General features: G+C 35.1%; 1 protein-coding gene across 1 annotated transcript in view; it reads left to right on the plus strand.

Moving 5' to 3' along the window:
• The window catches only part of RBBP8 (RB binding protein 8, endonuclease), a 34,440-nt gene extending 21,756 nt beyond the window's left edge, over positions 1-12,684 (plus strand). The window contains exons 11-18 of the mRNA XM_009978641.2: positions 84-210; positions 1,299-1,399; positions 2,206-2,320; positions 3,231-3,401; positions 4,408-4,477; positions 5,456-5,552; positions 9,959-10,100; positions 12,587-12,684. Of these exons, the coding sequence (XP_009976943.2) occupies positions 84-210; positions 1,299-1,399; positions 2,206-2,320; positions 3,231-3,401; positions 4,408-4,477; positions 5,456-5,552; positions 9,959-10,100; positions 12,587-12,684 (921 nt within the window). The remainder of the gene's footprint in view (positions 1-83; positions 211-1,298; positions 1,400-2,205; positions 2,321-3,230; positions 3,402-4,407; positions 4,478-5,455; positions 5,553-9,958; positions 10,101-12,586) is intronic.
• Positions 12,685-12,914: the final 230 nt, after the last annotated feature.

The following is a 12,914-nucleotide window of genomic DNA, read 5'->3' on the forward strand; positions in this document are numbered from 1 at the left end:
TATGCTTTTCTGACTTTTTTGCTTCTCCTTTGAAATCTTATATTTAAGTTTTGGGAAATAGTAAAATTGCAATATGTTGTTAGGTTGCCAGTGGCCATGTACCAAATAGAAAGAAAACAAGGACAGGACATGGAGAGTCTGAACCAGCATCTGTACTTCAACCAAACCCTTGTAGACTATCAAAAAATAAAGCACTGCAAAATGAACAAGGTAAATTGATGAAAATGTTCCTTTTTTGACTCCCCTGGCCCCACAGGCTGTGCTATGGTTGAATAAAATTTTTTATATTTTCTTTTCTCCCACTTTAATCACTTTCTCAGTTCTGCTTCTAACTTAGTCTCATTCTATTCAGGGCTTCTCAAGATCACCCCCACATTTTCCAGCTGTATCTCCCTGGCATTCTTTTGCCACTATATAATAAATGTCATTGGCATTCAGCTGTAAACTCAACAGGCTAGGAATCTTGTTCTTTCTTGTTTATTTAGCATTGTTGTTTACTGCAGCGTGTGAATAACAGACACTGAAATAAAATCTCAGGAAGTTTGAGTTTAAACTATCTTACATCAAATGCTTGAAAACTGTACTTAAGTGTAAGTCATTTTCTTAATATTTTTAATGATTCCTGATGATCTGTTAAAGAAATTTGTACCTTTATTGGTAATGAACAGATGCTGCCAAGTACTCTTCCTAGAAGTTGTATCTTCTTTCCTGTGAAGTAGTCCAAGTTTGAAAACTTATTTTTCAAACTGGGAGTGTAGAGTCCCTGCTTCTGTACTCCTTAGCTGAGCTGTTACACTGCATACTTTATTTAGGAATACTTGCATTATCAATTTTAAAAAAAAATCTGTCAGTAGTTGGTGTGGCCACGTAGCTTGGAATCTAAACCTCTACCTCACAGATAAATCAAGAGCTGTCTCTGGAACAATGACTAGACACTTTTGTACTCTTTCATACTCTTAAGATCTGACTTTCGTATTCTTATCTAATGTTTTCTATCCAGTATTAATACCACTTGATTTATGCAGTACAGAGATACCTGCAAGAGTATTTTATGTATTACGTACCTCATACCATCACAAAGGAGTGGTGTGCTCCGTGAATATGACAAAAAACTTAAAAGATGTGTTTCTAATTCTTCAAACAAAATATGATTTACACCAAATGAACATGTTTGAGAAAAATCAATCCCTAAACTCAAAAATGCATTGATAAAAGGAAAGCTGTCTTAAAATTTACACACTGTAGGATAAATTGGATTCTGATTACTTGAATTTTTTTCTTATGTTCTCTGCATCCAGACCTGAAAGACAAACCATCTTTAGAAAACCTTCAGTGGAGCATAGACCCAGGAGCTGACCTTTCACAGTACAAAATGGATGTTACTGTGATTGATACAAAGGTATACTTACGTAAAAAGTCTGCATGTTCTATACTTAAAAAAGCCTACAAAGGTAGTATCATGAACTTTATTCATAATATTCTCCCAACTATATTTGACACTTTTTTCTAACAAAAATCTAAACTCAACTCATTTAATATTTGTTTGCACTCCTAAAATGTTTGTTTATGCGTAGTACGCTACAGTTATCCTAAAATATTTCCACTGTCTAGTTGTATTTGATAAACTCAGCCAGGTGGCTTCTCAGTAGGAAACTGGTGTGTTTGGATGTGGTTTTGGCTTTCTTTTAAGACAAAAAGATAAATGCTCTAAATTTCATATTTTTTAATGTGAAAATATTCATTGTGGTATCTCTGTGTTAAATAACAGAAAATGTGCAGATAATGACTGTTATCATTGAGTTGGGTGCAGGTTGGATATTAGGATCTCTGAGAATTTTCCTGAAGTCTATTTGTTTTGTCTTGCTTGAAGGCTATCTTAAACTATAATAGTTTGACCAGTTTTTAATTTCTGTATGTTTCACTGTTACTTTTTATCTTTGTAGAATTTAATATGAAAACTTTTAAGGAATTTCTTGCCCATCAAGTAATGTAATCCACCAGTTGCAAGTTTTGTATTTGAATTTCGGAATATGTTATTCTCTTACCTAGATTTTGTCTTTATCGTGCAGACATTACTGCAGAAAAAAAATCACAGAACGTGTCCAAAAAGATGCCACTAACTGTTGTGAAAGTGTTTCTGATATACAGCAGTGACACTGACTACACCAGTTGCTTCTGAGTGTCATGTTTGTTTTTTTTATTTAGGGTGGTTCTCAGTCAAGAGGCGGAGGGGAAGTTGTTGATATGGATTATACATATGTTAGTGAAAGAGTGTTATCAGAAATGAAAAATCAAGAGCAAAACCCGGAAAGCATTTCAAGTAAGACTTTTTTTTTTTCCTTTTCATTTACTTTTTTTTTTTTTTGAGGAGCAGGAGAAAGTAAAGGATGGGTTTTTTTCCCCTGTACGAATAGATAGTAGAAAATGGTTTGCAATAAAAAAAGCACTGATGTGTTTTTATAGGTTACAAAGATCAGTCTGCTTCCTAGTAGAATCAATGGTTGTTGCTGAGGGTTTTTTTTAGCTTAGGAAAATGATTGGATTTGTGCCGATAGAGCCAGTAGCTATGCTTTTACAGTGCTTAAAGAGTTAAGTACTTAACAATATAATAGTTCTGCTCTCACCTGCAACAATCACTCTTACAACAAACAGCTTTGAAAGTTTGCTGTATAATCATATCAGACTTTCCATGGGATGACTAATTTCATTTTTAATGACACATAAATAGAACTAGTGTATTTAAAATAAATCTATATGTGTTTATATCACATTTAATGTATGGTATGTGGTGAATTGTGGCTGCAGGGCAGTGACTTTTAATGATGTATTTTGGTTTTTTTTAAGCTGTTGCAACTTGATCACATTTCCGTAGTTTATCTCCTAACCACAAAAGGTATTTCCTTCTGCTTGGATAACTCCGTAATTACAGGAAAAACAAAATTCATGTATCCAGTATTAAGATTAAAGGTACATCAAAGAGATTTAGCAGTTAGTCAAACTTTAGAAATAGAATCAAGGTATCTTTATGAAAAACAAATGAGCATTGGCCACATTTGAAAGATTGACAGAGAAGTTGCAGAAAGAATAAATGTTTAGCTGATGTAGAGTTAATCGGCACTGGAGCAGGAAGTTAACGTTAGTTCTTTTGATACATGTTCAATCAAAATGCACTTTCTTGACTTAAATTGTTGAGAGGCTGATTCGGACATTCATTTTCCTTTTTATAATAGGAGGAGAAAAAAAAATTAATGATACCTTAACAGAGATGTTCGATCGAACAACCCGTGAAGAATATGAATCCTGCCTACCAGAAGATAGTCCTTCTGCATGTGATGAAAAACAAACTCTTCATGATGAAGAGCAGGATAAGGGAATAACAGCAGCAAGCGAGAAACTAAAGAGTGGGATATAATTTGTTTCGTCTTTAGGCTGGTTAAACTAGAAAAGTTGATTTCAAATCAGACTTTGTTATCTAGGAACAAATATGCTAAATAAACCTTCAGTTCATTTTTCATAAATTCAGGGGAAAATTTATTCATTGTAAGGACATAACATAAACCAATCTGAAAATTATTTTAGTAATTCATTTATATAGACATGATACAAATATGGGATGTGTAATGAAAGTTGGCATAGGAGCTGTACAGCAAAGTGACTCTAACAGGAAACACAGTTTTTGTCTGCAGATTACTTGCTTCCTTTCTTCTCCCTATCCTAGATTCTATAGAAGATTTTGCAGCATTTTGTATTTTAAGCAACCTTTCCTTTACTATTCTACTTATCTTTTTTTACTTGTCTCCCTGCTATTTTCCTTCTGCTCCAGAAATGCTTTTTGATTACTGATTCAACCGATTCTGTATTCTTTTTAGTATCTGCTTGAATCTGTTGTCTCAGACTGAATGTACATGACATTTTTGTATTTCTTAATAGCTGGCTAATAATTTTACAGGCATCTGGGTCATTTTGCAGGGAGCTGGGTCTCTTTAGCTTGGAGAAGAGGAGACTGAGGGGGGACCTCATTAATGTTTATAAATATGTAAAGGGTGACTGTCATGAGGATGGAGCCAGGCTCTTCTCAGTGGCATCCAATGATAGGACAAGGGGAAATGGATATAAGCTGGAACATAGGAGGTTCCGCTTAAACATGAGGAAGAACTTCACAGTAAGGGCAACAGAACACTGGAACAGGCTGCCCAGAGAGGTTGTGGAGTTTCCTTCTCTGGAGATGTTCAAAACCTGCCTGGGTGCGTTTTTGTGTGATCTGATCTAGGTGGTCCTGCTCCAGCAGGGGGATTGGACTAGATGATCCTTTGGGGTCCCTTCCAATCCCTAACATTCTGTGATTTTCCAGGCAGTCTGTTAACCTTATATGACATATAATTTTTTGTTTTGCATGTATATTTACAGAACATGAGGATAAACAAGATAAAGCCAAGCAGAAAGCTTTTGTGGAGCCATATTTCAAAAGTGATGAAAGGTAATTTAGTTTGTTCTGTATAGACATTTTAAGACTCTTTACATCCTCCCTATAGGGAACTTGTTCTTCCCTAAAACAAATGTGTTTGTGTGTAACATACTAGTGGCTGACGATGCACGGGTAAAAGATCTACTAAATTAGATAAAAGCCTTACATAAAAGCTGGATAGGGGGGGAAAAAATACATTGAGATGCCTGTCTGTCATGTTTCCTGAAGAGAAGGGATTGCCTCTTCTGCTTTTTATAGTTTTATCAAAAGCAGTATTTTGTATTCCATGTTGTTTCTTTATAGGCATGTGGTCATGCATGAGTTTGAGCAGAGTCTATGGGTTGCTTGTACATATAAAAACCTTTCCTTCTCTGGCATTGCTGTCCCTTCCTCTAGGCAATAAATGAATAACGTTTAACAACTGTACCTCTTAGTGCTTCCTCTGTTGCCTTTCTGTATAATCGTCATTGGTAGTCTAAATCTTTCATAATGATACCAAGCCCTTCAGTTAAATAGCTGTTAGGGTTTTTTAATTCAGCATTTTTCTTTGTCGAGGAAAACTTGTTTAGTGTTCTGAGAGCAGATGAGTTGAAAAGAACCTGTTCTGTTCTTGAACCTCAACATACATTCCTCTTGCAGAGATGGGTGCAAGCACAACTGTGTCTTGGACAAAATAAATAGTCTACAGGATATCTGTGTTTGGGTAATTTCAATCTATTAATTACTTCCACACTATGAAAAGCCAGAATAATGAGACACATATCTCTGGTTATGTAAAAGTTCATCTTACATTTAAAAAATCCTGTAACTGTTTTAGTTACAAAAATAGTCCTGTTCAGTTATGAAATGCAGTATGATTGGGTTTTACAGGCATTTTCTGGTATTTTTGTTTTTTCTAGACTCTTCTTCATTGTATTCTAAAAACTGGACGTTTCAAGACATGTAGAAGAAATAAATGTACTATAGTGTGAAAACATTTTTGTTTTTCAGAAAGAATACTGTGTTAGATTTTCCTCATATTGAGGTTATTAGAAAAAAAGAAGAAAGAAGGAAATTACTTGGCCATACTTGTAAGGAATGTGAAATAGTAAGTAGTGCTTTAAAATTTAGTCAGTCTTCCATTCTCCTAACTCTGCTAGTATCTAAGTGCTAAAGTGCTGTTGAAATTATGAATCTGGTTGCATCATCATCAGTACCTACAGTAGCAGAGAAATGTTTAACAAAGCTGTTTTACCAAGTTTGGGGTTGATTGGTCTGTTTTTAACTGTAGTAACTGCATACAACTTACAAGGTCTTAATTTTTTTTGAGTGTGTGTATCTATGTGATAGAAACTTCCCACATCACGGTTCCAGTAAGATTTTTGTTAATAAAAAAAAACATTAGCTAGTCAGAGAATGATTACAAGTTTCTAAAGTCGAGCTCAAAAGCTCTACTGAAATTTACAGGTACCGGAATAAGTAAGTTCTATGTCCTGTTGTACCTATACATAGATATATCTTGATTTGTTGGGGGTTTTTCTTGTTTTCTGGGGTACCTACATTTTCATGTAACTGCACCAGCATAGGGGCCAATGCGTATATATGTGCAAATGCATGCAAAAAATGTTTACATTAGCAGGCTTAAAAGTATGAAATTTTAGGTTTCATGTCGTGTTTTTTTTCCTCCCTTTCAAATTACTAAATCACTTTCAGATACTTGGTATTGAGATAAAATATTGAAGAAATTACGTGTGTAATAAGGACATATTTCATGTGGTCGTTAATAAACTTTCAGGCTGGAGGTAATTAGTCAGTGATCTAATACATTATAACTCATCAGAAGTGTGGATTGATGACTGAATAATGATGGATTCTCTGGAATCTTCTAACTTAATTTCCACATCTATATAGAACCAACATTTTTCATCTATTCTTCTGCTGTTCACTTTATAGTCAAGTTACATTTACTTAGCTGAAGAAATTTATTAGAGTATATTTTTAACAAAAACACATCCCAGAAAAATAGCTTTGCTAAAACTCATTAAATACAAATAATTAAGTTTTACAGTCAACTATAAATACCATTTTCAAAAATATGTTTCTTTTAAAAAGTTTGAAAGAAAACAAAATGTTGAAAAAACCAAAACAAAACAAAAAACCCCAAAACTTTCAGTCTATTTCTTGTCCCAAGAGCCCTGTGTTAAATGTTTTAATTTCCTGTCTCTGTAAGCTACAGATCTTCTCTCAGCAAATCTAGTTTCTGGCAAGTTAGAGTGGTGACTATGTATGGAAACATTTACAGCTTCAATTTTACAATATTAGGTTTCTACATTGAACTTCAGAGAAGTTTGTTTGTTGTGGGTTTTGAGGTGTTTTTTTTTTTAGTCTTTCTTTTTTTTAAGCCATTCAAGATTAATGTCTTGGAATGCATGGAATGCTTGGCTGTGTTATTGCACCATAATGAACTAGTTTTGAATGAAAATACCTATGGAAGAAGTGAGTATTAGACAAAGCATAAACGATGCTTTAAAAAAGTCTTGGCTTACTTGTTAGTCACATGGGTTTGAAAAGTCTCCAAAGTCTAAGGAAATATTTAGGGAGTGGTAGAAATCAGTAAATTGTTTCTAGCCATGTGCTACAAGCGGTGTGAGTGGGGAGAGTTACCTGTCATTCTGAGATGTGAGGGACTGAACTTCTGCACATGCTGTAGCAGACTGATACCAAAGTCCTTTGTAAGTCCTTAAGGCTTTGTGGAAGCATCTCATTCGCTTTGCAGTGTAGAACCTTTGATAAGAGGTCTTGTTTTGGTTTGTTATGACTTAGAGATGCCATCAGAGAAAAATTGTATGCAGGAGTTAGTGGTAGCTTGTATAAGTAACATTTGTTAGTGGTGTTATTAAGTCTAACTACACGTTAGATAAGTAGGAGAATCAGTCAGGTGGGTTTATATACATTTAGGTTAAAGAAATTGCTCTGTAAGTAAGTTTGTGCTAAACTAATGAGAGGAACATTTTAAGGGTTTGTTCTCTTTTTGAGACTGCAAATTGTTGAGTTCTGTAAACAATTCTTTTACAGTGAAGACACTGCAGGATGAGATTTTGCGTATCTTTTCACACACAGAAAAGCCTAGCTCAAATGTTTCATGGGGGTTGAAAATGCTGTGGGTAGTGAAATCCATCCAGAAAGCAGCTGAGAGTTCTTTTTGCTGTTTAGCAGGCATATATGTAACTTTCTTATTCTTTGTTAACCCTAATAGATTACCAAACAAGCTAATTTTTTTTTTTAAAAAAGTTCTAATTTCTTTGGAATACATATTATTGATTGGATTTTTTATTTTCTGTTCCTACAAAACTGTATTTTTCAGTGTTCGATCTATAGATTTTCTTCACCAATCAAATGTTTTAATTTAAGAAAAAAATGCAGCACACTGCAAACTTTAAGTAGCTAATCTCTAAAATTCCAGGGTATTTAAAGGACAAACATAAGGTGCACTGCTAATTATCCCTAAATAAGACTCGGCTACTAATCTCTTTGGTTTCCACAGATACTGTATAATTCTTATAATTTTGTTGACTTAACACCATGTTGTTTCTTAACTTCTGGCAGTTAAAATTGATGTGTACTAGATGATAATTACCTGCTCCTCCTCTTTCGTCAGTCTGTAGATCTTTAACTGAGCAACACAGATGTTTTCCCAGCTGGGTCTCTGAAGTCCAGCTGCATAAGTGACCCTACTCTGTCTGACTCAATCCTCAAACCACTGATATCTGATATTGATACGTTTAAGGGAACATCGTATAAGACAGTGGCAAACACTTTCAAACTAAGTGTCTCCAATTTCAGTGACTGAAGAGGGTTCTGCTGTCAAGATTGTGAGAGCATCCTGGGCTTATACACAGTTCATTTTGGAGAATCTTATACTAGGGGCTCATAACCATTCCTGAGTATTATCTATGGAACTGGCAGTTGATTTTTATCCTGCGTACCAGGATTTTGTAGTAGACAGACCAGTAATCTGAAATTTTGGGTACAACCTACTAACAACCTGAATCTATGTTCTTGACCAGGAGACCCACATGTTACTAGATCAGATTCTTGTACTAATAAGGGCTTTGAGAGCAGAATATGTTCTGGTGTCACACTTGGTAGAAGGCAAGAAATCTGAATTGATTTTGGGAGGGAAGAAAATGTACCTCAGTTTCAGGAAGAGTTATAGTTCCCACAGGCTACAGAATCACAAAATGAAACGAGTCTACTTTTCCTAGTTCCTGCAGTTTTGTCACTGACATTTTCAGAGCTGTGATTACTCTTTTCTATATAATCATCAACGATTATATCTCATGATTTTTTGGGAGGAAGTTTTTTATGCCTGTTTTATACTTGGACTGCCATTTAGTAGGCAAAAAGGAATATATTAGTGCACTTTACGACTCCAAGTAAGTAGATTTTCTGAAATCTTGCCAGTAGATGGGGACAGGAGGTAATCTCTGTTGACGGAGGTATTCTGTTCCTTTCGTGATTTCCCCAGTCTAGATCACTTTCCAGCTAATTAAATGAGGTTTAAAACTCTAGCTTGCCTTTTTGAATTGTAACATTATTATTTCAGTAGAATTGCTTTACCACTTCTATGAGGGTCAAGTTTCTTGTGCAATCCAGACTGTGACTGTTAGCTTTTCACTTGAATCAAACAGTGCATTCACTTTGAAAATATTTTGGCACTCTGTAATATCTAAGTGCCAGATTGCTATTTTTAGGAGCTGCCAACTAGAATCATGAAATAAAACAGTAGAAAACTGCAGGAAAAATCCCTATGCTACTCATGGGAACACACAGCAAAAAAGATTGGAGAGTTTTCTCGTTGCAGGCCCCAGTACAGCTGACAGGGATGAAAGAGTAGCTAGCCAATTTACTACATACTCTAGAGAATGCCCAGCTGGCAAGTGGTGACTGGAGTCCCAGTGTCAGTCAGCTGGTTAAACTAGCTCTTTATTTACTCCTAATTTGAGGCTAATAAAGTAGGAAGCCTTTTGACTTAAATGTGCTGTTACTACTGTAAATTTAGACACTGGAAATAATTCTGCAGCATGGATTTTGTAGTGTATTTTTCACTTTTTGGTTGTATTTGTAAATGTGAGTTGAAACTTAGTTTATTAGAAAATTCCGATCTATTTCAGCACCTGTACTACTTCACTTTGTAAAATCAGTCATTAAAACTGTTGACATAAGTAATTGTACACATGCCTAAACCTTGTACCTGTGGTGTGTTAAAAGACAGGAAGCTAACAAATTTGCCACCCTAAGGTTATATTTAATCTGTAAACTTGGTAAGCTTTTAGGATAATGGCCAGGTGTTTGTCATTTGGATAACAAATGTCTACTCTTGGCTATCCTTAACATTATTTTTAGGTAACCGTGTTAATAAACAGTGATTGATGATGTCGTTGTGTAAAGCAGTTGCTTTGTATGTGTGAATTAGTTAACTTGGATTTTTCTTTTCCCCCCCCTAACATTCAGTATTATGCAGACATTCCAGAAGAAGAGAGAGAAAAGAAACTAGCTTCCTGTTCAAGACACAGATTTCGCTACATTCCTCCAAATACTCCTGAAAATTTCTGGGAGGTTGGATTTCCTTCCACCCAAACTTGTGTGGAAAGAGGTTTGTGCAAAAAATGCTTGCAAAGCACTTTTAAAAGATGATTATTTTTTTCTGAAATGTTCCCCTGACATTATCTCTAGTTCATAAAGCAGCTTTCTCACCCAGTCGTGTTGAGATCTGTTCACTTATCAGCAGCCATTATTTTGAATAAGTATTGTCTTTTTTTAGCAGCTCTTGTACTACTAAGAGGAGGAGAATATTAGGAAACTTTCTTAAACCCTAGACAGAGAAGGCAGAAATAATTGGGATTCTCATAGAATTTAATTAAAACCCTACATTTTTTTTAACGAAAGCAAGAATTGGGTCAATGTTTTCAGAGGCAAAGGCTGTGAGAGATTGTACTTACTGAGGAGAGATGTTGATGTCCTTTGTCTGTATCTCTAGAGCTCTATAATACCACATGATAATGGAAGTGTTGAAGGTAGAGTGTGCTTAAATAGTTTTTAATACATATGCCCTGCTTTTTAGTGACACTCAAAGGCTGTTATGTTGTGTTTTGGGGTTTTTTTTTGACTCCTCTTTGTATAGAAGGTTGTTGTTTTCTAAATAATTCTTCTAAATCCTAGAGCTTGGTATAAACATGAGTTTTTACTAGTGATGTTAAAACATGGTGAGTTTGTAATGTACTATATGTGCATTTCTTCAGAAGTGGTGAAACTTTGAGTTAAGAAGCCCTATATGAACTTTAAGTTACTTATATCTTTATTTGTGTGTATGTTATTAGCTGTGAAGCACTAATCTTCACTTATTTTTATCTGTTCTCGTAATAGTTTCAGGTCAGGCATAAGAAAATGTAGCTGGAGATGTGTATGTGTTCCCGTGTGATAGTGTTGCAGTATCATCCTTAACAGGGAGCCTTGATTTTTAGGGACTTACATAACTTCCATAGTGCAAATCATATTGCTTAATCAAGATATACTGAGTTGAGTTTATTTAAATTTGAAGTTGTGTTTCCAAGAAATGTGTTTATTTCAGTCACAGTGTTCAGAACTTCGAACCTCCGCGCACTGTGGGCGACAAATGTCAAATTTGCTCTTGAACCTCTAGTCAAGTTCCCCCTTCTTAAATATCCACTGCAAAGAGCTAAGCTAGTCAGAGAATTTGCAGGCCATTAAGCTTTCTTGGGCTTGGTTAGGCTTCAGGAAAATGGTTTCACATAAGGAAAAGTGAATCCCTCAGTTCAGCTAGCCAGCACCTCCGGATCGCTGCTGAATCACCACTTCCTTTGTGAGTTGTCTCTTTCCTCTCTTGTGTATCCAGTTAGATGGGGTTGGGCTGAGGCCAGTCCGTTCCTCCTTTACCTTAAGTAATGAGAGATTCTCACCACTCCAGAACTACCTTTGGTTCTTAATCTTTCAAGATGAACAAATCATCTAGGCATGTCCATTTATAACTTCAAGTGATTGAGAGATCCTGTTAAGGAGATTGTCTGTTACTACCAATTCGGAATCTACTTGCAGCCTTGTTAAAAATTAGCTTCTTGGCTGTCTCCTTGTTCCGCTAGAGTAAGAGCAGTTCAGTTCTTAATGGTCCTCAACAGCATATCAGAGGCAACTTTCAATTAGATCTTTCTTGGTAAAAAGCCATATTATACAAAAGTGCAGCAAGAACACCAAAACACACTAGAGAGAGTTTCCTTAATGAGCAATTGCAGCTGTCACTCTGAAGTAGTGGGATACAGAGGATGTATTTTCTACTTCTTGTTGGTATCTTGAACCAATTGTGGTTTGTGTTGGGTTTTTTTAAATAACTGAGTTGTATAGTCAGTATTTTCCAACTATGAAATAGGAATCTACTACTTTGACTTCAGTGGATGTTAATGCTGATAAACAGTAAGGGTTTGACAAAAGCCAGGTGCTAGAACTGATTTGCATAAAATGTCCGCTTACTATCAGTTTTAGCTAAGCTGAGCATGTTACAGAAATTTTCTATATGCTTCTCTTATCAAAGAGCTTTCAAGGTGTGTTTGATCCATAGGTTCATGCTTGGCTTTTTCCAGATGGACAAGCCTTTAACAAATAAGAATGCCCTTTAACAGAGGGATGTACCGTTATGAACACAAAGCACGTGTGCATGAAGTTTCCCCTGTATGACTAGGAAATAAGTTTTTAAAAGTATTTTTTATTAGTCAAATGAATTTGTAGTACTTACGTGCTTCGTTACTCTTATGTAAAATCTTGTGTAGAAAAGACGATGGAAAATGCAATTTTATTTTGAATAGATGAACAATTCATAGTTTCTATTCTCTTAAGTATTATCTGTCTGTTGCATTACTATGCAGTCAACTATGAGAAAGCAGCTGAGTGTTTTCATTAATGATATTGCACCCTGAGATCTCCAACTTTTTGTCAAGTGAGAACTAGTTGACACAAAAGGGGGAAAAAAAAAACCAAATTATTTTTTGAGGGTAAACAAAAAATGAAACTAAAATTATGCACGTTTTTATATTGTATTTCTTACCTCAGATTTCTTCTTATTCTTTTAAGGATATATTAAAGAGGATCTTGCTCCCTGTCAACGTCCAAAAAGACGTCAGCCTTATGCTGTGATGTTTTCTCCAAAAGCTAAAGAGCAGAAGACATAAAGGGTGGGGAAGTAAGGCACGCCAACTTGAAGAGTATCTTTTCTCTCCTTAGATATTTATAGTTAATATAAACTTGAAATAAAGAACTGTGTTTTCCACAATGATAGATAAATTGTTTCACTAAATATGTAAATTTTATAAAATTAATTTGAAAATCTGATGTACCAGGAAACAAAACTATTTAATGTATGTTTGTTTCATATTGTGTTAATACATTTTGTATTAATTCT

Source organism: Tauraco erythrolophus, chromosome 3 (assembly GCF_009769465.1).
Source record: "Tauraco erythrolophus isolate bTauEry1 chromosome 3, bTauEry1.pri, whole genome shotgun sequence".
NCBI lineage: Eukaryota > Metazoa > Chordata > Aves > Musophagiformes > Musophagidae > Tauraco > Tauraco erythrolophus.